The following is a 23,093-nucleotide window of genomic DNA, read 5'->3' as shown; positions in this document are numbered from 1 at the left end:
ATAGTTTCTCAAACAAAATAACTTCCTGACAGGAAATCCACAAGCAGGTCAGCATTTCACAAGTTTTATATTCTCAGGCAGGTGTGCACGACAAAATATGTCAAGTTTTTCCTTGAAAAATATCCTTGTTCCGCAAAAACTGGAGTTTTGGTTTTGGAACAAGTTCGAAGAAACATGTTAACAAAGAAAAATGTTATGAAAACTTTCCTTGCGCGGAATCAGCCTTGAATTGTGACGTGTTGTGGCTGAATCTGCCTAATGGCCCGACAACTTGGCCAAACTGTTAGGTCGACTTGGGGTTGCGTCGAAACGGATCAGTATAACTGTGAAATGCAGCCAAAAATTGCAGTAATCCAACTCCAAAGACACATCAACAACAAGTAATACCTTCTCATTACACTTTGAAAGACGGATGTTCTAGAGTCGACTCAGCAAGGAGCAGATGCCAATCTTATCGCTGTAAACTTGTATTGTTAGCTGGTTGAAGTACAATTTTTATAGTGAGAAAAAATTAATTTGCAGTTGTCAGTATATCCGATCTTACCTTGTTAAGAGTTTGAACACAGCCTGTAATCTTAGTTTCATTTGGGAAAGGATGCCGATTAGAAAATCATTTTAATCAATATACTAACGCTCTACTGCAGCATTTTTCAGTGTACAGTATTTTAAAAATCTCTTTTAATTTACTCTTCCCAGCTTCTTGCTCTTGTTCCTATTTTGAGGAACAAACGTTACTAGCAAGTTTTGTTTCTTTTCTTTATCACAAAAAAAAAAAAAAAAACATATTTAGGCTTTCCATGTCGTAATATTTTTTTTGGCGAGTTCCGTTCTATCTTTAGAAAACGGAATTTTTCTACTTACGTAAGTTAGAACAAGTACTGATCAAAACATATAATTAACTTCTCTGTTGGAAGATTCAGACCGTGAAGCTATTGATAGTTAAGTTGGTAATTCGGCGGAAGAACTTAGTAAGACCCTAAGTTAAAAATCAGTATTTGATTACTATAATTTGATTGTATTTTAGTTTATAATGCCTTCCAGAATAACTTGAATAGTTACGCTAGTTTGATATTTTTTCCGACCGATATTCTCTAGCGGTTTAAAATACTTTGCATTCAGTGTTGCGAGTTTCAGACCGTGAATTATCGATCGCAAGAACAGGTTGGCTAAACTCTTCGATCCTCCTTCGAGCCCGACTTCAATTTTCACTTGTTTATGCCCTATACGTTGATTCTAATTTGGTTATTAACCAGAATAAACTTGAATAGTTCAACAGGTTTGATAATTTTTTCCCGATATCCTCGGCTCTGGCAATTTCAAATAATAACTTATTAACACATAGCTGCAGGGCAAGTTTTGACCGCCAAACGTTAATGTAAAATTTAATTGAACTAAATAGTATTGTTTTCCTGTTGTTTTATCTTTCGTTCTTATTATTGTCATTTGTTTAATTTTTCCTTTTCGGTTTAATCACAACAGAAAAGCTTTAATATTTCTCATTCGTTGTTGATCAGTCAGGTCCTGGTTTGAACGGTTCTCACGGTAACGACAATGAGATCTCATTTACTTGAAACCCTCCAAATTGATTACCAGTCAGAGTTAATTTGTGATCAGCTTAACTGTAGGAAATAACAAAGTTAAAGGGAAATTATGCTTCTAGTTGGCTTGCATGATTCTGGAGGTCCGCATATCGTGACCAAGTTGTTAATAGCCCTCTCAAGTTGTAGCTGGAAGGCTTGTATTGTATTACATCTTAGGGACTTGTAACCCACTGGCTGTGAATGTTTTTGTTTTTAATTTGGTTTGTTCGAATTTTTGTGATGCAAATTTCCTTAGTTTGCTTCCCTCTAACAACCTCCCCCTGGTCCTGGGATTGATCAGTGCCATTTTGTAGTTCAAAACTAGCCTACCTATTCAGTCTGATTGTAGCTTTCCTATGCCGTAAGCATTCGTTTGGAAATGGCCTTTGTAAAAACGTCACAATACGAAAGACCACTGAATTTCGTATGATTGCGTTAATTAGTCTCTTTTTCCCTTTTCGCAAGTTATAACTTCCACTGATGCAATGATTCTTTCAAGTGAGTTTACGCGAGTGATTTACATCTTCCTGTTTACTGTGGACAACTCAATATCTTCAAGTAATTACACACCAGTCCTTAGCTTCAGGGTGTGAAGGAATTTTAGCTGTTTCCTTTTACGAACAAGAAAGAAGTCTCTTGATGTTCCATCCTGTTTGGGTGCCCAGAATGCTTCGCTTTCGCTCTAACTAACAGGAACGCTTTTATTATTTAATCAGATTGGTTCAGTGAATTTTGCAATGAATATGTGTTTAGGTAAAACGTATAACTTTCTTCTCATTTATAAAGAAAATCTCACGGTTACGACAATGAGATCTCATTTACATGAAATCCTTCAAAATCGATTACCAGAGTTAATTTGTGATCTCAGTAGGAAATAACAAAGTTAAAGGGAAATTATACTTCTAGTTGGCTTGCATGATTCTGCAGGTCCGCATATCATGACCAATTGCAAGTTGTTAATAGCCCTCCCAATTTGTAGCTGGAAGGCTTGTATTGTATTGCATCTAAGGGACTTGTAACCCACTGGCTGTGAATGTTTTTGTTTTTAATTTGGTTTGTTCGAATTTTTGTGATGCAAATTTCCTTACTTTGCTTCCCTCTAACAACCTCCCCCAGTCCTGGGATTGATTGGTTCTTTCACTAGATCCATTTTGTAGTTCAAAACTAGCCTACCTATTCTGTCTGATTGTAGCTTTCCTATGCTGAAAGCATTCGTTTGGAAATGGCCTTTGTAAAAACGTCACAATACGAAAGACCACTGAAATCCATATGATTGCATTAATTAGTCTCTTTTTCCCTTTTCTTAAGTTATAACTTCCACTGATGCAATGATTCTTTCAAGTGAGTTTACGCGAGTGATTTACATCTTCCTGTTTACTGTGGACGACTCAATATCTTCAAGCTAGTATATACACACCAGTTCTTAGCTTCAGAGTGTGAAGGAATTTTAGCTGTTTCCTTTTACGAACAAGAAATAAGTCTCTCTTGATGTTCCATCCTGTTTGGGCGCCCAGAATTCTTTGCTTTCGCTCTAACTAACAGGAACGCTTTTATTACTTAATCAGATTGGTTCAGTGAATTTTGGAATGAATATGTAGTTGGACAAAACGTAAAACGTTCTTCTCATATATGTATAACTTTTAAAGCCAGCTATGAAGTTCATTTCACTGTCCAATAAGTAAGCCGTTCAACATACATGTGACCCGCACAAAAAGTGTACTTTGAAAGAAAAGAGATTTGTTGTTACACTCGATGAGAAAACATTGTTATCAGTATGCTCTCCGTATAACCTCATAGAGATATTTGTCAGCCTTTGGAAAGTTCCTCTGCTATGGATTATTATTCCGGGTCTTACATTTAAAAACATCAGTATTCTTTATATGCAAATTTCCTTTTGAAATTCGTCGAAATCAATTCAACTGATTTGCAGCATTGGATCTGACTTTAAACCATTATTTTTCATCTCAACTTACTTAAAGCGCTGAGTTTTGTCTTTGTGGTTGAAAACGGCGAATTTTAGCGATTTGAAGGGTTTTACGCAGCCATTGCGCTTAGCTATAAATAGCCTACAGTCTGTGGGCCTCTGTGTCAAGTCTTGCAAATTTTTGACTTGTTTAAACCTTTTTCGTTTCATTTCATAAGGAAATGGATAATTGCTGGAACATTTTCCAATCTGTCTTGTAATCAAACTATACAAAACATCAACCAATTTATATTCAACGCGCCAGTTGTATTTGCCACGAACAAGCATATTTTCCGCTTTGGGAATCAAAAGTTTACAAATTACGGCAGACTTTCACGCAGCTCGCAACTATCGTCGCACGTAGAAAAGATAAAGTAACTTGTGGAATAAGAGGGTTTTGTTTAATTAGTTGTTTCTTCGCACACTCACTTTGTCTTTCGAGCCGGTGGCCGGTAGAAAGGCCAACCTACCTGACGAAATTGGACTGAGTTACTCAGTAGATTTTAGATTAAGATCATGGCACAACACCAGTCTGGGGAGGGTTGCCTTCGTACCTCAAGGAGGACACACTGAACACTTTGAAAGAGCTAAAAAACAGCTATTTGGACATAATAGGTGTAGATCCCTAGGGGTACTTTAGAGTCCTTAGAATTTCAGACGTGACGATGCAACAAGCAAAGAATTTCAGCATGTTATCGAATTGGACGGTCATTCTTGTAGGAGGTTCCTAGAATTGCCTACCGGCGATCTATCGTATAACGTAAGATCTGGCTCAATATCCCTTAGAGTCCCTCCTTCCCGCTTCAATCGTCATTAGTTGTCTTTTTTCGCATGAGGTGTAGAACTTAACAACATCTAAAACACACGATCTGCTTGTATCATTCACTTCAAAGCTTTCATTTGTAATTAGTTCCTATTGTGTTTTTATTACCCTTTACTGTATAATATTCTTAGTTTTTACCTATATATTACTGCTTTATATTGTCATACTGGAGACTGCTCGAGATAGCGAAAGTCTACTGTAAACCTAACTTGTTTTTCTCATTATCCAGCAAATTCTTCTCACGCCGAATTATGTCTCAGTAAACACTTGAATGATACCTTTGCAATTCTAGTTATTCAGTAATGTGTAAACATAATTGCTCGCTCTCACGTCACGTATTTATCACAGGATATCGTTAACAAACAATTATCAATTAGTAAGTAAGATTAATCAAGCTGAACTATAACTTCCGCTGGGATCCCTTCATGAAAACAGCTCTTTTGTGTCTTTGTGCTCAGGCTCCCCTGGCTGAGACGGACAGGGAAACCTGGTTCTCATCCTTCTTCAGATTATATATGCAGAAAGCAGGCGAGTGAATGGTTCCACTGCCAAATTTTTGAACATTTAATGGTCTGTTCTTTGTCTTGTCTCGCTTCGGTTCTTATTAGCTAGGCCAAGAGTTATTACTTTGGCTTTGGTTTTAAGACAGTCAGTTGAAATATAAACCCTTATAACATGTTTTAAATTACATAAAATTTCGCATGTTCACAGTCAAAGCATGTCTTTTTGTTAAATTTAATCTAAATTTTCAGCATTAGCAGCAGATTCAAAATTTACGCAATTTCATTGGTGTTCTGATAGCCTTGACTGTAAAACAAAGAAAGTAAAACTCAACTGAATCTTCGTTCAGTAAGTTTACCGTTCACTGATCAGAAACGATCAGTAAACTAACAGAAGGTGATTAGATGAAGATGAATATATATTGTATGCCTTTTCATTTTTCACTAGTCACTGATGGTTACCTATCGAAAAGTTTATTTTACGTCTGATGATCACCAGTTAAAAGCTGCCTCCCACTTGGAAGACAAAATTAGCTTTCGGAATTAAAAAAAGATAAAGCGTTACAAGCTTTCTGGAATCGAAAGCTTATGACGTTTTAATTACCATTTATTTTTTTTAGATCCTGAAAGCTAATTTTGTTTTCCAATCCTCAATATGACAGGTTCAGGAAAAAAATATTTTCTTAAAACCCTCTCCTTCTGTCTCATTCTTGTCCCCAGAGCCGCCTGGTCCTCTTAGCCGCTAGAGGCTAGGAGGCTCTGGGGACGAGAATGCTACTGTCTTTGATTTAAAGAAACAATTTTTATCTAGTTTCTAGGTACCCTGCGTATCGCCGCAGTGCAACCCGTTTCCATTAACGCGACATACAAAGAAGCTTCGTGCACGTTCAGCCGACAATTTTACACAGCTTTAGAATAGCAGCCAAAGAATGATCCTAGCAAGGGAATAAAAAAAGTCCCTCAAAGTGTCGACGTCTACTGATACGAATCCCAGGAGAATCCCAGGAGAAGGCCCGAAAAAAAAAAATAATAATGAAAAAAACACAAGTAAAGAAAAAGGAGACAAAGTATCTCCCCAGTTCTCTCCTCCGCAGCCCTACTGATTGCAGCCTCGGTCCCGTGATTTTTTTTTTCTACTGCAGTTTGATAACTGTCATGCATTTCCACAATTGAATAGTCATGCAGTTGCTTTAACTTTTTATTTAAGCATTCAGCACTACAGCATTTTAACTGAACCGACACTTCAAAGTAAGGCCAGTTTACAGCAAGCGAGTTTCCTATTTCACAATTTATACTTTTTTAACAACAGAAACGATGCCAGCAAACTCTTTCAGTAAATACCAGCTCCTGGCCATCCCTCAGCCGATTCATTTTGTGAACCAAGATACCAACATAATTTTCAACTTCTCCTAGAATTGGTCCTAATCGCAGGTTAACACATTGCAGTAATGGATGATTAATGAATTCCCGACTGAATCTTAATCAGGCTCTTTCACTGGAGTTTTGCAGCCGTGTCTTTCATGATGCGAATGGTTGAATATTAATGTCGACATATTTTGTCAGAAACTGAATCAGCGGCCTAAAAAGTACAAGTTGCAATCTAAGCTTATTTTGTTCAGCATCTACAAACAGCAAAGAGTTCAGTGATCAGCTTACTTGTTTCCCATCATCAGCTGATCATGTTATGAACCTAATGTTCCTCAAAGGTGATGGGATAAGTGACTTGACGCCAGGCATCCCAAGCGTATAGCACTTTCTCTCTGGGGTTGTAGTGCACCATGGAGTTGCCTAAGTATTGGTTGGTGAACTGTATGTTGGGATTCCACTGCCTTCCAGTCTTGGTGTCGTAAGCAAAGTTGATGGTAGTGGACCTGCTGCTGTAGTCGTCGATAGTGTAGATCACTCCACAGGCGACAAAAGCGTTTCCCATGCTGGTCATGCTTTCTATGAATTAAAATAAATCATGAAATGTTATCTCATATTGAGCGAAGGATTCATTTTGTGTAATGTTGGGTTAACGAAAACAAGAAAACTTCACAATCATTATTGCGATTGTTACCTTTATTGTTATCATCATCATAATCCTTATTACAATACTAAACACAAAGGCAATCTTCACCTCACTCAGATCAAGACTAGCGGAGGCAGGCAGCAGTTCGTTTATAGAAGTGTCGAGAATACGAATATATTTGGTCACGAAACTACAAAAAACATTTCTTCATTATCTTTTTTTAAATCTGAACTTACAACAGAACTTCCCAATCCTGTTTTAGGTTGTAAAATAAGACTTTTAAACTTTTTTTTGAAGTTTTACTATTCTATTATGTAATCTTTTTATAGATGCTATTACTTTGGCAACTGTTTTGTAATATAATACTTTAATATATAGGATAAACTAAAACAATTGTTTTGAATCTGATTACGTTTATCGCTTGTCTCTCCGGCACTGTTTTTCTCACTTTGATTCATTCAGATCCAGACGATACTTTCCGCGATTAAAGCTGTGCTTACCAGTATTCAAGGACCAAGTTTTAGGAATGGTATTACTGTTCACATCAATTTTAGAAGCTCTCAGTTGGTGGCTGTTGCTACTGCTACCCCATAATAACCACAATCCCTGCTCGTCAACTGCCAGGTCCATTCCACTGTGGCCATTCCATTGGTAATAGCTGCTCCTTGGACTGTAACTACTCTGGCTTATTTGAGCCTCTACTCCTTGTGTGCGCAGATTGTACTTGACGATAAAGTACGTATTGGCTCTGCAATAACGAGACAAGAAGTTTTCCTCTTTTGTTTTAGCATTATTTAGCACTCTAACATTCTCAGATTTATTCAAAGGGTATCCCATGGCAAAATAATTTAATTTCGCTATTCCGTAAATAATATATTCACAGCTCGGTAAGCTGAAAATCAGCGGGACCTAAACTACAGAAAAACGTAAAACAATTAATATCAGCTGGAAACCATTAAGAGTGCCGGATAGTTGAGATCGCAAATTCAAGGCTGACGACCAGGTCCATTCTTACCACGCTTTTGTGTTTGTACTATTGGAAGTGGTTTATCAAAGCACAAAAGTGAAATAACCGTAGATCGTTTCAAAATGGAGGGAGTGGTTTATATGCCATACTCCCTTGAAAATAAGTCGTCTGTTTTGTTATTGTAACAGTTAATGTGTCAAGGTTCCAAGAGGGCAAGAATTGAAGAACTACGAAAACTTGGCAGGGTATTCTCCTTCCCCTAGAAATTTTCTAGAGACGGGAAAACCCGAAAAAGACCTCTGTCATTTGATTTACTAGGCTCCTTTAATTTCTAATGCAAACACACGTTGCTTGGTTACCTGTTGTAGTAGAGATATTGTCCATGCACCACTGCCCCCGTTCCGTCCCCGTGATAAGGCAGTGTGTACTTCTTACGCGCCATGCCTGCTTTGAACATGTCCATGTTTGCAAACTCTTCGAGCTCGTTTCCATCCCAGTCTTTCATAACGAATACGGTCTCAGCTCCCATGATTCCTAGAGGATCTTTCATCCAAGCTCCATAGTAAACTTTCCGAAAATTGTGAGTCACAGGCTTACCAACTGACTTGATATTGGTGCATTTATCTTGGAGAAATCAAGGGGAAAAGGTCCAAGGTTATACTATGAACAAATGGTAAGTTTTAGAGATAGCGAAAAAGCTATGATTTTAAACTTGAAATCTACAATCATGTTGAGGACAGGATGGACGTATGTAACGACTCCGTCTCTAATCATTGAGCCCGCATCAGAAACGTTAGTTGCGGTAACTGATTTATATGAAGCTAATCTTAACCCGGATTCCAAACCTAACAAACTCGCTCAGCTCATCAAGAGTCCTATCGTTGTTTGGGTGTGCTTATTATCATGGGTTCAACTCCATTCTTAGAATAAGATATATGTTTGGCAAAAAATTAGATACTCGCTGATGAATTCATTCCCATGTTGTTTGCCTGTAGTGTAGCGGTTATCACGTCTGCCTTGAATGCGGGAAACCGGGATTCGAATCCTCGCCGGTGAAGCATATTTGACATAGTACGTTATATCTTACTTTTAGACGTTGACTTACTTTGTTCCTTTGATATAACAGATCATTACAGTGATTCTATGTGAAAATATGACTGATTCACTTAGTATGAATGTTCCCTGCTGTCTTTGTTCCAAACAAAAAATGTAAAAAACTGAGAAATATTCGGACGAGTGAAAGAAGGCGGAAGTGAAAATGTTAGAAGTGAAGAAGCAAACTAGAGCAAAGAGATGAACATGCAGAAAACAAAAATAAACATGAACAACGCGCAAAATGTAAAAAAATATATATATTAAATGAGAAAGTGCTGTAAAAAATTTACCGAAATCAACAACCTCTCTGAAGAATATCAACATTTGCTTTTGCTTGGTCCAAGTCAGGCTGTTCCTCAACAGTTATCTCAAAAGAAAGAAAAAACGATGACAGGTTAAGGAACGTAACACTAAAGTCAACGATTATTTTGTTAATAATGTTTGTGCTTATTATGTCCTCATGTGGATGATGTAATTGTCGAGATTTTCCGTGTATTGTAAATGGGGCGTACAAAAAGTTAATCATTTAGGTCAGTAGCAACTTCAAAAGACCCGCCTTGATAACATTTCTAAAAAGATCAGGAGCACATGAGACTTATGTGCTTTTTAGCCAACTACGGCCAACTCAAGGACAAGATCTTTTACCGACATCCTCGATGAGCGGCAATGGCCATATCGATGGTACAAGGCTCGCTTAGTCCGAGGATTGACCGAAGAATTGCCGAGTGCATCAACCTGAAATACATTCAAGTAGAAAAACACTCATTAGATCTCATTATTTTACCTTACAACTTTTAGGAATAAGATTATAAGCTGAAAAATGCAGGACACATTCTAGAACGATGAAAACCAAAATAAAGATCGCAATTATACTTGCCGTACAAGGAATGATAAAGGAATACAAGGAAATCGGGGTTAAAGAGATTGCGTTTTTATTAATGAAGTACGTGGGTACAAAAGGGTAATGTATATAAGAGAATTGAGAACATGTCGTAAATAGATGAGGATACATGAGAATACAGGGAAATAGATTGGAACGCTGAGGGGAAAATGGACTTGAGGTGAGGTATGGTAGTACAAGGGATTATATGGTGGGCAGGATGAATTAAAATAAAGAAGGTAGATGAAAGAAAAGAGATAGAAACATTTTAAAAAAGTGGACAGCTATTGAAAATCACAGGAAATTACATGAGAGTGCAGGGGGGTACACTATAGTGTGAGGAGTCTTAGAGGATTACAGAAGCAGTTGTATGTCAGGTTAGAGCCCAGGGGGAAGAGGGGTGGGGGTACAGATACGATAACTTTATTATTTTATACACGGTAATTCCATCAGCTTCTAAATTAATCACTAACTATCAAATTACTAACTTCAATTATAAAAGGAAAATTAACACCAAAAAGGCTTCTTTTCTTGGAGGCCGTGTTTAAAGGAGTACAGGAGATTATATGGGAGTACAGTGGGATTTTATGATCCAGCAACGAGACGTATTCAGAACAGTTTATTTGTGCATCGTGTGGTCCCCCAAAAGTTTCGTAACTGTGAGATACCTGGCAGAACAGGGGGATAAGTATATATAAGAACGGGGTATACCTGGCGTACTGGTGCCGGACAGTAGGATACAGAGGTATACCTAGGAGTACAGGATGATACATACGAGTACAAGGGGGAGACATGAGAGTGGACAGTTTACAGGGGGGCATTAGAATAGAGGGTAATACATTTAAGTACAGGGTCGTTAAGTGTGCGGGGGCCATAAACAGTAATATACGGTCATTCGAATAATAAAAGTTAGCGGAGTAGATGAAACTGTAGGTCATAAGAAGGTTGTAAACTTACCAACAACAGAGCAATGAGGAGTAAAGACAGCGGACGATATCGGAACATCTTGACAGGGGAATAACTTTGTAAGCCTGGAGGAAAAAATCAAAACAGTGACTATCGAGCAACAGTGCTGAAATGAAGATGGAAACAAATTTGACCATCACAAAATCAGGACTGTTGATTTGCCTTACCTCAAGGTTTCTTCCAAAGCGGCTCTCCTTTCAGCAGACACAGGTAGCAAATACAAGTTCCTCGAACGCGTTTCGACGAATAAATGATCTCCGTCGCTGACAAAAAAGGGGGCGTTAGTATTTTCGGTTTTTCAGTTTTGATCTTTTTTTTTAGGTCGGTTTTGGTGTCTGGTCAGCTTCTTGGCACGCGTACGCGCTTGAGGCGCAGAATTGCTGAAGAGAATCCGGAAACCAAATAGGAAAAACCGGAAAAAACATTGGATACCAAATCCGAAAAACCGCTTGTATCAGTTTTGGCCGCAAACCAAAAACCAAATACTAAAAAAAAAAAAACTGTAACAGATTCTACGACACGAGTTCATTCAGGTTCTTTGGAGTTTAATTTTTTAAGACGGATGGTTTGTGCCAAAAATACTTGGAAATCAAATATTCTTAAAGGTAAACTTTCGTTTCTTACAAGAAACAACAAAACAATATTTGTGTCAAAAGCAAAAAACTTGATCGGATACTTGGGTGGAAAAAAATGAAAACATTCATGGCGACCAAGTGCTTTAATCTCGCAAAGGCTTCTTCCAACAAACGATAACCGCACAATAAAAACAGTGTTCTTTTAATAGAAGGAAGGAGCAGGTCAAATTCAGTGGAAGAAATTACTCTGCAAGTTCCTTCTTTGGACCCACTGTTTGCCATTTTATCGATCTGTGTTCGTGTGTTTTTCAAGAGGCAGAAAGCTTCACGACGCTGGTGAATTACAGTTGATGCCTACTGAACATTTGGTTTAATCGTTGTTAGATTGCTCATGCTCATTCAACTTTTGTCTGTTTTGTACGCTAAGAAAAATGAGAATTGTTTGTTTGTTTGTTTCGCTTACGGGTGAGTGCTTTTACTCCGGGCCGCGAGTAAAGCGAAGGCGTTAGAGTGAGGGATTTAGGGGGATCCGGGGGCATGCTCCCCCGGAAAAAATTTAAAAGTTAAGTCTTCTGAAATGGCTAGAAATGCATCAAAAACTGTCAACAATGATGTAAATTTTTAATTGTATCAACTGTTTTCTTTTCTTTTGAAGTAAGAGGTCAATGCTTCAGTCTGGCCCTTACGTTTGATCATCACAACAGGTTGATGAGGCAGAAATTGTCGACTTGTTTTCTTGTAAAAGCCAGCAGCTTGTGAAGACCCAGTTTCGTTGTTCTTTTTTTCCGTAAATTATATGTGCTTCTTTGTTCGTTATAACAGCGGAATTGAATGATCTAGGATGACCGTAGCTACACCCCCCGTTTCAAATATTTACGCTTAACGGCAATAAGTAGCTTTCCTAAAAGAATGCCTTTGTGTTAAAACTCCCTCGAACTTATTTAGTGATGAAACGGCTTATCTTCGTGAAACACCGATCCAAGAACGAATGAAAGTAGAAACAACAGCTGAAATTATTTCACGGTTGAAAACTAGTCGTCCATTCAGCAGCAAAATTAACGACAAACTCTCTGAAATTGTCTGATTTGTCGGAGAAAACCTTAATATACTTAATAATATATAAGGTACGTTGTTTTTGTAGGTGATGGATATAGTTAAGTAAAATAAAATAAAATAGTATATTTTTTAACCATTCAAAAAGTGTGTATGTGTGTTGGGGGTGGGGGGGGGGGGGAAGGGGAGGTAAGGTCTTAACTCCCTGTAAATCTCCAAATATCCTCCATTGCTTCCTTGTCCGTAATTCATTGAATAAAAATCGGCTGCTAGAAACGAACTTATAGACAGAGGAAATCAAGAGCAAGCAATATCCAAGACTGCGCTCTTAAAACTCCATAACATTCACTTTTTTTCGCGCGACAAGATAAACAGCACAGGTTCCATCAGTCGCGTCATCACTACAAATAAGTCACGTGGCACACAGCTCATCAAGCATTTCCTCGCATGATGTTTTCTTCTCAAGCTTGTTCCGCTAAAACTGATTACGAGATTATTAAGTACCTCCAATTAGGGAAAATAGATCACTCAAATACGCTGTGAACTAAGCAGAGTTTTATTCACAACATACATTGTTACTGAATTTACTGTTCAGTGATAGTTCACATGGCGAGAGGTTTTACGCTTAACACTGTCGGCTTCACCGTCTGGCTTCCTTGACCGAACAATCTCTGCTCTGCCCTTGTTTTTAACGCAAATTTTATGGCTTTCATAAATGGATGTGCGAGAATCGAAGTAGGACTTTCGATTGGGAATGCACAAACTTGTCGTTATTTTACACTTTTGTGAGCGCGTGGAATGGCATCTCGCTCAGTGTTTCCGCTGACCAATAAAACCCGGCTAAGAGTTTCAGAACCATGGCGGGGTTTTTGTGTGGCTTTACACATGACGCTTACTGAATCAAGACGCATCTTCAGTCAGGGAAAGTTATCCATAAGTTTTACGCTCTTCAGTTAGATGCGATTCCGTATAAGCGTGCCGGTGAATGTAAAATTAGCGGTACGTATAAGCTCAAGCGCTCAAGGCCTCAAGCTTCAGCCCTAATATTTGTTTAGTTCTCTCGTTTCGCGTATTTCCCTTCTTCTTTTCTTTGCCGTCGTCAATTTTAATTCACGAAATGAATGGTAATATTCTCCAAACAGAAAATTGCTTGTCTTCTTCTTTCTTGATTAAAAGTATTTCGCTCCATTTCAGTTTAGTCAGGCTGCTGTTTGTAAATTTTCTCCAGAATTATAGATTCCATGTTTGAAAAATTATGGCGGGAACTGCACGCGCATCACTCGTTTGACCGCTGGGGAACAGAATACAATCTTAAGCCAGAGTCCTCCAATCTCGGATCCAGAATCCTCAGCTCTTTGGCCTGCGGTTAGTCGCCAGGAGAGACTCTGTGGAACTGGAATTTTATTGCCGCAGAATTTTTTGCGTTAAAACAATGCAAGCCGTTACGGAGCAACCAATCAAAAATTTAAATATAATTCCAGTTCCTCAGAGTCTCTCCTGGCGGCCAACCGCTGGCCAAAGAGCCTAAGGACTCTGGATACGAGATTGAGAGTCCTCATGCTCCATGATCAGCGGTTTGAGTATCTTGGCACCTAGATTTAACACGTAGATACGTTGTGTAAGAGTCATATTGCTTTGACCTAAATTAATCCTTCACAACCCTGAGTTACTCAGCGATGTAAGCGCGGACGCGCTGGGTTCTTCTTGTATTTGGACACAAACTGTACCTTTAAATAGCACCACCAGTGTAGTATAATAGGTTTCCTATACTGTTACCATTTTTGAGTTTTGTAAGGGTCTATAAGTTTCTGGGTTTCACATGTCTCATATGCATAGACTTATGGATCTCAAAAGTAAACTTTCTGCCTTTCACAGGTTTCACAGTTCTCATAGATTTCATAACTAAAGGTTCTGTAGTCTTCTACGCAGCCGTTATCGGGAATGAAAGCTTTCACAGGTTTAATAAGGGTTTCTAGGTTTCACAAGTTTGTGAATTACTCCGGTTTCTTTGCTTTCTAGGTTTTAAAGATTTTATAGGTTTCTTTAGTTGGTTTCTCAGGTAGTGGTGGATGAGCCTCACACTACCAGCTGTGGAACGTGCCTTCAAGTGTGTGGGGTCCTACCTCAGCCTCGAGGGGCCTTTTATCCGCTTCAGTTCCCAGGTTTCATAGGTTTTAGGGTTGCACAGGTTTCATAGTTCTCTATATTCCAAAGATTTCACAGGTTTTATATCTTTCTGGATTTCACAGGTTTCATGAGTTTTGTGGGTTTCACAGGTTTTTGGGTGTTACAGCTTTAGGATGCAAAACTTTAAAAATTACGTAAACGTTAAGTTTTATGTCGTTGTCGTCGCACGCTTATGCACGCAAGTGAAGAATCTTTAACACACAAAGATAAGAAAGATAGCATAACTTGTGGATACTGGATTTTCCACGGCAGCGAAAAACAGAACAAAGAGTGAAGAGACTGAGTGGCGAGAGCTAAACCACATACTTGTCTTGATCCTTAATTATTTCTACATTTAATTTCACCGCTCTGTTCCACTTTGATTAGCTCAGCAGCAAACGCTTGGGGATTGTAATTTTGACTGGTCATTTTTGACGGACAATTTTGTAGAATTTTGTTGAAATCGGTACAAGGTCTTTTTAATAGGTTGAGCTTCCAAAAAGATTTCACACCAACCAATTAGCCTTTACAACAACTTGAAATGTGATGTTGCTAACAAGACCTGAGAAGGTCTCGTTATTTCTCCGCACAGGAACTTGTTTTTAACATACAGGAAAAAAGACCGTTTTGATCTTGAATTGACCGTGACAATTCGCATTGTCGTGGGTTTTTATTTCACGAGAAAAAATTACTCAAGAACATATAAGCTTTTTCTTGGTAATCTTGCAAAATAAATTGACCTTATGATCTTGTATTAACACTTGTCCGGCTTGTTTCCCACTGGTTCTTTATTTCTGATGTGGTCAAGATACCCGAAGGGGTGGGGGCTACTCAATAAAGTTCTTTTCGGGGAGGCTTAGTGTTGGAAATACATGTACACTCTTAGCGAAATGTCGTCAATGGATTTAGAGGCTGTTTGGAGACAGTTTAGAGACCATTTACGCATTTACGAACTGCGTAGGTTTTTTAGAAGTTTTCAGAAGCTATTTTGAGCGTACTGTGATGATCTTAAGGCGGAAAATTTTCAGTTAAACCAGTTTTTGGCAGGTTGTGATTCTAGAAAGTTCTGCCACATTATATAAGCCAATGCATATTGTCCACTATCTCTCTGCTTTTAAATAAAAGTTACGTGTAACGAGTGCTGTATTCGTTTCGTTGTGTTTTCTGACTGTTGGCGCGTAGGTGAGCGAAACTTTTCAACATTTACAGTCTGCGTGGCAAGTGTTTCCGTGGGGTTTTGTGCGAGTTTCGCTGTCAAAAAGCAAAAAAGGCACAAAACTCTGATGGAAACACAGACCGAGGGGAGGCTTAGCCCCGAGGTCCAAACCCTTACCCTTTTATGTACTATTTTTGACCCTTTCATAGAAAGTCGTACCTTTTTCACATACCTACGGTAAAAATACAAAATGTAGACGGCAGACTGATCCTAACGGGGGAGGTAACGAAAAATAATAAACAATTATATTGAATATATTGATGACAAATTAGTGGAATTCTACAGTAAAAACACTGCATCTCTATTAGGTTGGTCTGTTCCAGTTTTTTGATAGACCCTTTGAAATGCTAAAATGACAGTTTTCCCCTCCCTTTTCTATACTTCAACTTATGAAATCCCTACCCTTTTATATACCTCACAGTATTTTCCGTTATAGGCCGTACCCCTCTTCCTTTCCCGGTCGAGATTGTAGAAGTCTACATACGAAAAAAAGTACTTTTTTACATTCCCCTGTCCTGTTTTCCACCAAATTATTCTCATCCCGGGTTTAATGTCTCAGTAATTAATGTTTGAATGATACTTCTACAAATTCTAGTTATTCAGTAATGTGTAAATATGATTGCTTGCTCTCGCGTCACATATTTATGACAGCATATCATAAACAAACAATTATCCATTACTGAAGTCGGTAAGATTAATCAAGCTGAACTATGACTTCCGCTGGGATCCATTCATGAAAACAACTCTTTTGTGTCTTTGTGCCCAGGCTCCTCTTGCTAAGACGGACAGGGAAACCTGGTTCTCGTCCTTCTTCAGGTTACGTATACAGAAAGCTTTTTTGTCACCAAATGAAGTGAAGGACTTACTTGTAATAACATTTACCGGTGTCTCGATCATCGAATTAACAAATTGACGGCAGTTTTCTATACTCTTATAATTAGAGAAGTTTTGAAGAAACATTTTTGAAATAAAAACTAGCAAAATTAGTAAGGAACAATGTTTCGCTGTCGTTATCCCACTTGGCAATGCTGTCATGAGGACGACGAAACGTTATTCCTTACTAATTTCTCTAGTTTTTATTGTAAAATTCACTCTTAATGCCGTCATAAATTGTTCAAAACTCAAGTGGAACCACCAGCCGTAGACGAGTCAGTAGTTTCACTGCCAAATTTTGAATATTTTATGGTCTGTGAGAGTCATGAAGAACACAGACCATAGAAAACTGCCGTCGATTTGTTAATTGTTTCTTTGTCTTGTCTCGCTTTGATTCTTAATAGAACAAGAGTTATAACTTTGGTTTTGGTTTTTAAGACAGTCAGTTGAAATATACACTCTGATAACAGTGTATTTTAAATGACATAAACTTTCGCATGTCCACAGTCAAGGCATGTTTCTTTTAATCAAGTTTAATTTATATTTTCGGCATTAGCAGCAGATTCAAAATTTACGAAATTTTATTGGCGCTCGATAGCCTTGACTGTAACATAAAGTTAGAGTTTACAGCAACGAAATCTCACGTGAATGTTCGTTCTAATTTTTACCTTTCACTGATCAGAAACGATCAATAAACAAACAGAAGGATTAGCCAGAAGAATGTATATTCTGTGGAAATTATCCTTCTCATTTTACACTAGTCACCGAAGGTTTGCCATCGAAAAGTCTATTTTACATCTGATGACCATCAGTGAACTAAGCTGTCTTCTACTGTCTTCGATTTAAAGGCACAATTTTTACCTAGTTTCTAGGTACCCTGTGTCGCCGCAGTGCAACCCGTTTCCATTAACGCGACATACAAACAAGCTTCGTGCACGTTCAATTGACAATGTGACATAGCTTTAGTCTTTCTAAAGGATGATCCAAGCCAGGGAATTAAAAAAAATCCTGAAAAGTAACATCCCATGGCGCACTTTTAAGTTCAATTATTCTCAGTGATTTCAGAAAAGCTGAGACCATTTTTTTAAGCACTTCCTGAAAGCGCTGTATCCTCGCGTTAAGAACTCTTTAGCCAAGCTCCAGTCTTTGAAACGAGCGAAAAAAGCGCGGATAAAAATCCCAGGAGAAGGAAAATCGCGACAACGTATCTCCCCAGTCCTCCCCCCACCCAATCCTAAACACAGCCTCGGTCCCGTGATTTCTTTCTACTGTAGTTTGATAACTTTCGTGCATTTCCACAACTAAACTAGCGATGCAGTTCTTTTTAACTTTTTATTTAAGCATTCAGCACTAACAGCATTTTAACGGAACCGACACTTCAAAGTGAGGCCAGTTAACAGCAAGCGAGTCTCCTATTTTCACACTTTATACTTTTTTAACAACAAATTAAAAACGATGACAACAAACTCTTTCAGTAAATACCAGCTCCTGGCCATCCCTCAACCGATTCACTTTGTGAACAAAAATGCCAACAAAAATTTGCAACTGCTCCTAGAATTGGTCCTGATCGCAGGTTACACATTGCAGTAATTGATGAATAATGAATTCACGATTGAATCTCAATCAGGCTCTTTCACTGGAGTTTTGCAGTTGTGTCTTTCATAATGCAAATCGGTTGAACATTTTTGTAGACATATTTTGTCAGATCATGAAACTGAAACAGCGGCCTAAAAAGTACAAATTGCAATCTAAGCTTATTTTGTTTAGCACAGCGCAATCTACAAGCAGCAAAGCGTTCAGTGATCAGCTTATTTGTTTCTTATCACCAACTGACAATGAACCTACTTTTCCTCAAAAGTGATGGGATAGGTGACTTGACGCCTGTTATCCCAAGCGTACAGCACTTTCTCTCTGGGGTTGTAGTCCACCATGGAGTTGTAGTTGTACTGATTGGTGAACTGTATGTTGGGATTCCACTGCCTTCCAGTTTTGGTGTCGTAAGCAAAGTTGATGGTAGTGGACCTGGTGTTGTAACTGTCAATAGCATAGATCACTCCACAGGCGACAAAAGCGTTTCCCATGCTGGTCATGCTTTCTATGAATTAAAATAAATCATGAAACGTTATCTATAATGAGCCCAAATTTATTTTGTGAAATGTTGGATTTAAAGCAAAAGAAGAAAACTTTACTTTCACTTTCTTTATTGCGATTGTTACCTTTATTGTTATCATCATCATAAACATCATTACAATACTAAGCACAAAGACAATCTTCACCTCACTCAGATTTAGACCAGCGGAGGCAGAAAGCAGTTCGTTTATAGAAGTGTCGAGAATTCAAATATGTTTAGTCACGAAACAAGAAACATTTCTTCATTAACTATTTTTGAATCAGAGCTAAAACTGAACTTTCCAATCCTGTTTTGGGTTGTAAATATGACTTTCTAACTTTTTTTGAAGTTTTATTATTTCGTTATGTAATACAGTGGAACCCTGATTTTACGATCGTCGATCAAACGATATTTCCCGATTTAACGATCAACATTCTGTGTCCCGGCAAAAGTTATTTATAAATCGGGAGTTCGTATTATAACGATATCCCGATTTCACGATATGATTTTGCTGTCCCCTTGCCATGTCGTAAAATCGAGGTTCCACTGTATTTTTATATATGCTATTACTTTGGCAACTGTTTTGTAATATAATACTTTAATATAAAAGATAAACGATAACAATTGTTTTGAATCTTATTACGTTTTAATAGCGCCTGTCTCTCACTTTTTTTCATTAACTATACGATTCATTCAGATCCAGACGATATTTTCCACGATTAGAGCTCAGTGCTTACCAGTACTCAAGGACCAGGTTTTGGTTATGGTATTCTGGGTCACATCAATTTTAGAAGCTCTCAGTTGGTGGCTGTGTCTACTGCTACCCCATAATAACCACAATCCCTGCTCGTCAACTGCCAGGTCCATTCCACTGCGGCCATCCCAGTCGTAATAGCTGCTCCTTGGACTGTAACTACTCTGGCTTATTTGGGCCTCCACTCGCTCTGTGCGCAGATTGTACTTGACGATATAGTACGTATTGGCTCTGCAATAACGAGACAAGAAGTTCCTCTTTTTCCTTGTGGAATTATTTAGCATTCTTAATTACATTCTCAGATTTACTTAAAGGGTATCCCAAGGCAAACAAATTTAATTTCCCTATTCCGTAAATAATAAAGTCACAGCTCGGTAAGCTGAAAATCAGCGGGACCCGTAAACAACAGAAAAACGTAAAACAATTAGTATTGTTACGTGGAAGCCCGTAAAGATGCCAAATGGTTGGGATCACAAGTTCAAGGCTGACCACCAGGTCCATTTTTACCACGCTTTTCTTTTTGTATTATTGGAAGTGGTTTATCAAAGTAGAAGAGTGAAAAAAATCTGAAGATCGTTTTAAAATGGAGGGAGTGGTTTTTAATACGATTTTACACCAAATAGTCCCTTGATAATCAGTTCATAAATCGCCTATGTTGATATTTTGATGGTTGTTGCCTAATCTAATGTGTAGTCGGGTTCAAGAGGGCAAGAAAGAATTAAGAAAAAGTAATCGGCAGAATAAATCTGCTTCCCCAAGAATGTTAACAAAAACAGGACACCCTAAAAAGAGCTTTGTCGTTTGATTTACTAGGTTCTTCCAGTTTTACGTTGCTTAGTTACCTGTTGTAGTAGAGGTATTGTCCATACACCACTGCCCCTGTTCCGTCCCCGTTATAAGGCAGTGTGTACTTCTTACGCGCCATGCCTGCTTTAAACATGTCCATGTTTGCAAACTCTTCGAGCTCGTTTCCATGAAAGTATTTCATAACGAATATGGTCTCAGCTCCCATGATTCCTAGAGGGTCTTTCATCCAAGCTCCCCAGGTATAATACCGAGTATTGTGAGTCACAGGCTTACCAACTGACTTGATATTGGTGCAGCTATCTGGAAGAAATCAAGTCCAAGGTTATGCTATGACCAAACGTAACTCTGATAAAGTTTAAAGATAGCGAAGAAGCTATCATGCTGAACTTGAAATCTACGATAGAAAAAATGGCATTCGTTTAATAATGTTGAGGAAAGGATGGATATACGACTCCGTCGCTATTCATTGAGCCCGCGTCGTAATCTCTTGTTGCGCTAACGGATCTAAACTTATATTTAATCCCGGATTCCAAACCTAACAAACTAGCCTGCGAGAAGGCTTTCTTGGGGTGCTCCCGTCCCCCTACCCCGAAGAGAGCTTGCTCACAGGCTACTAACAAGCACGCCCAGCTCATCAAGAGTCTTGTCGCTGTTTGAGTGTACTTTCATGCGCTCAACTCCCTTCTTAGAATAAGATATATGTTTGGTAAAAAAAATAAGATACTCGCCGATGATTTCATTGCCATGTTGTTTGCCTAAATTATTCTAGTGCAAATAATTGATAACTGACAACAAAAAATGTGAAAATGAAAATTGAGAAATAATTGGAAGAATGAAAGAAGGAGAAGTGAAAGAAGGGGAAATGAAAATGTGAGAAGTGAAGGAACAAACTGAAGCAAAGAGATAAAGAGAAAGCAACTGATAAACATTAAAAACATGCAAAATGGAAAAAAAATATATATGAAATAAGAAAGTGCTATTCAAATGAACTGGTCTCAACAAACCTCTCTGAAGAACATCAACATTTGCTCTTGCTTGGTCCAAGTCATGCTGTTCTTCAACAATTATCTTAAAAGAATGCAAAAAACGACGACAGATTAAGGAACATAACACTAAAGTGAACGGTCATTTTGCTAATAATTTTTGTGCTCATTATGTCCTCGTGTGGATTATGTAATGTCCAGATTATCCGTGTAGCGTACAAAAAGTTAATCAGTTAAGATAGATGGATAGATAGATGGTTTATTTCAAAATCACATTGCAGCCCAAGGGCTGAATTAAGCAATTTTACAATAAAAGTTTTCAAATTCAAAAATTCACAAGTATATTTTATAAAAGTATCAATAATAATCTAATTCGAAAACAACATCACGCCTAACAAATTTAAAGTAGCAACCGATCTTTTGACAAATTCTAGGGGTCATTGCGTAAGCAAACGAGTTATTCATTCTGTTTGTTTTTACACGAGGCAAGGCAAAAGGACGATGATTTCTGAGTTTGTACTTGACGTTGTTTGATGGTGGTAGTAAGCTGTTTAGTTTATGATGGGGATTCGAAACGGCTTCGTCAAACAGTCTACTGCATAGCAGACTATGGTGCTCAGCTATAGGCGTTATGCCCAAAAAACTGCAAGCACTGTTGTAGCTCAGGCTGGGCAAGATTATCGAAAGCGCCCTTTTTTCGATGCGCACGAGCTCATTTTTTAAATACTGCGGCAGCGCATTGTAGAAAACTGGCACAGCGTAGTCTACAGTAGATCGAACGCACGATTTGTAGAACAGAACTTAATCTGAAGGAGGTAATTGAGCTCTTTTAAGCTGGACTAGAAAATATAACTCTTTGCTAGCTTTCTGGGCTACCTCGTCTAAATGGGCGTTCCAGGTAAGGTTGTCACTTATTCAGTTAACCCTAATAACTTCGCACTCTTGACCACTTCAAGTTATTTGCCATCGATGGTTATGGCATCAAATTGCTCAGTAAGTCAGTTACAACTTCAGAAGACACGATTAGATTATGTTTCTGCACACAATCATGAGTAGATGAGACTTATGTGTTTTTTAGCCAATTAGCCAACTCAAGGAAAAGATCTTTTACCGACAGCTTCAATGAGCTACAACGTCCATATCGATGGTACAAGGCTCGTTTGGTCCGAGGATTGACCGAAGAATTGCCGAGTGCATCAACCTGAAAAACATTCAAGTAGAAAAACACTCATTAGATCTCAGTTTTTTACCTTACAACTTTTAGGAGTATGATTACAAGCTGAAAAATGCAGGACACATTCTAAAACGATGAAAACCAAAATAAAGATCGCAATTATACTTGCCGTACAAGGAATGATAAAGGAATACAAGGAAATCGTGGCAAAAGAGGTTAAGTTTACAAAGTTAAAGTATAAGGGAATGAGAAACGTGTCGTAAGTAGATGAGGATACTTGAGAATACAGGGAAATCGATTGAAACGCTTAGGGGAAAATGGACTTGAGGGGAGGTACGGTAGTACAAGGGACTATGTAGAAGGCAGGATGAAATAAAGTAAAGAGGGTGCATGAGAGGAAAGAGATATAAACAAAGTGGACAACTATCGGAAATCAAAGGAAATTGCATGAGAGTGCAGGGGGTACACTAGAGTGTGAGGAGTCCTAAAGGATTACAGAATCAGTTGTATATGAGGTTAGAGCCCATGAGGTATGAGGGGTGGAGTACAGATAGAATAACTTTATTATTTTATTCTCGGTTTTCACTGTCACGCCAT

At 38.3% G+C, this 23,093-nt stretch overlaps 3 protein-coding genes and 1 pseudogene across 8 annotated transcripts in view; all 4 read right to left on the bottom strand.

Annotated features, from left to right (window-relative positions):
- Positions 1-6,055: 6,055 nt before the first annotated feature.
- On the bottom strand, positions 6,056-11,057 carry LOC146466604 (olfactomedin-like protein 2A). 3 transcript variants are annotated; one of them, XM_085127071.1, is made up of 6 exons: positions 10,953-11,057; positions 9,585-9,674; positions 9,243-9,306; positions 8,204-8,468; positions 7,378-7,625; positions 6,056-6,810 (listed from the first exon to the last, which is right to left on the bottom strand). In XM_085127071.1, the coding sequence occupies exons 2-6, from the start codon at positions 9,588-9,590 to the stop codon at positions 6,557-6,559; spliced, it is 837 nt and encodes a 278-aa protein (XP_084983197.1). In that variant the 5' UTR covers positions 9,591-9,674; positions 10,953-11,057; the 3' UTR covers positions 6,056-6,556. The 3 variants fall into 3 exon arrangements, with proteins under 3 accessions (XP_084983197.1, XP_084983196.1, XP_084983198.1); XM_085127070.1 differs by lacking the exon at positions 10,953-11,057 and adding an exon at positions 10,777-10,850; XM_085127072.1 differs by lacking the exon at positions 10,953-11,057 and having other exon boundaries at positions 9,230-9,306; positions 9,585-9,675.
- The window catches only part of LOC146466599 (olfactomedin-like protein 2B), a 126,600-nt gene continuing 109,562 nt past the window's right edge, over positions 6,056-23,093 (bottom strand). For 2 of the 4 annotated variants that reach the window (XR_014867946.1, XR_014867947.1), the window contains exons 2-7: positions 22,434-22,523; positions 21,344-21,407; positions 20,375-20,639; positions 19,516-19,763; positions 18,396-18,763; positions 6,056-6,445 (exon numbers count right to left, since the gene is read on the bottom strand). The gene's annotated coding sequence lies outside the window, so the exon portion shown is untranslated. Of the gene's footprint in view, positions 6,489-18,395; positions 18,764-19,515; positions 19,764-20,374; positions 20,640-21,343; positions 21,408-22,433; positions 22,524-23,093 lie in introns of all 4 variants that reach the window. The other 2 variants (XR_014867945.1, XR_014867948.1) reach the window with 1 other exon arrangement.
- LOC146466602 (olfactomedin-like protein 2A) overlaps positions 6,056-23,093 on the bottom strand; it is a 39,380-nt gene continuing 22,342 nt past the window's right edge. Inside the window, exon 8 of the mRNA XM_085127068.1 lies at positions 6,056-6,488. The gene's annotated coding sequence lies outside the window, so the exon portion shown is untranslated. The remainder of the gene's footprint in view (positions 6,489-23,093) is intronic.
- Positions 21,680-22,372, bottom strand: LOC146466603 (uncharacterized; annotated as a pseudogene).

Source organism: Pavona decussata, unplaced genomic scaffold (genome assembly GCF_977016875.1).
Source record: "Pavona decussata unplaced genomic scaffold, jaPavDecu1.1 SCAFFOLD_143, whole genome shotgun sequence".
NCBI lineage: Eukaryota > Metazoa > Cnidaria > Anthozoa > Scleractinia > Agariciidae > Pavona > Pavona decussata.
The sequence above is the reverse complement of the archived record's forward strand: the minus strand, read 5'-3'. Positions and strand labels throughout refer to the sequence as shown.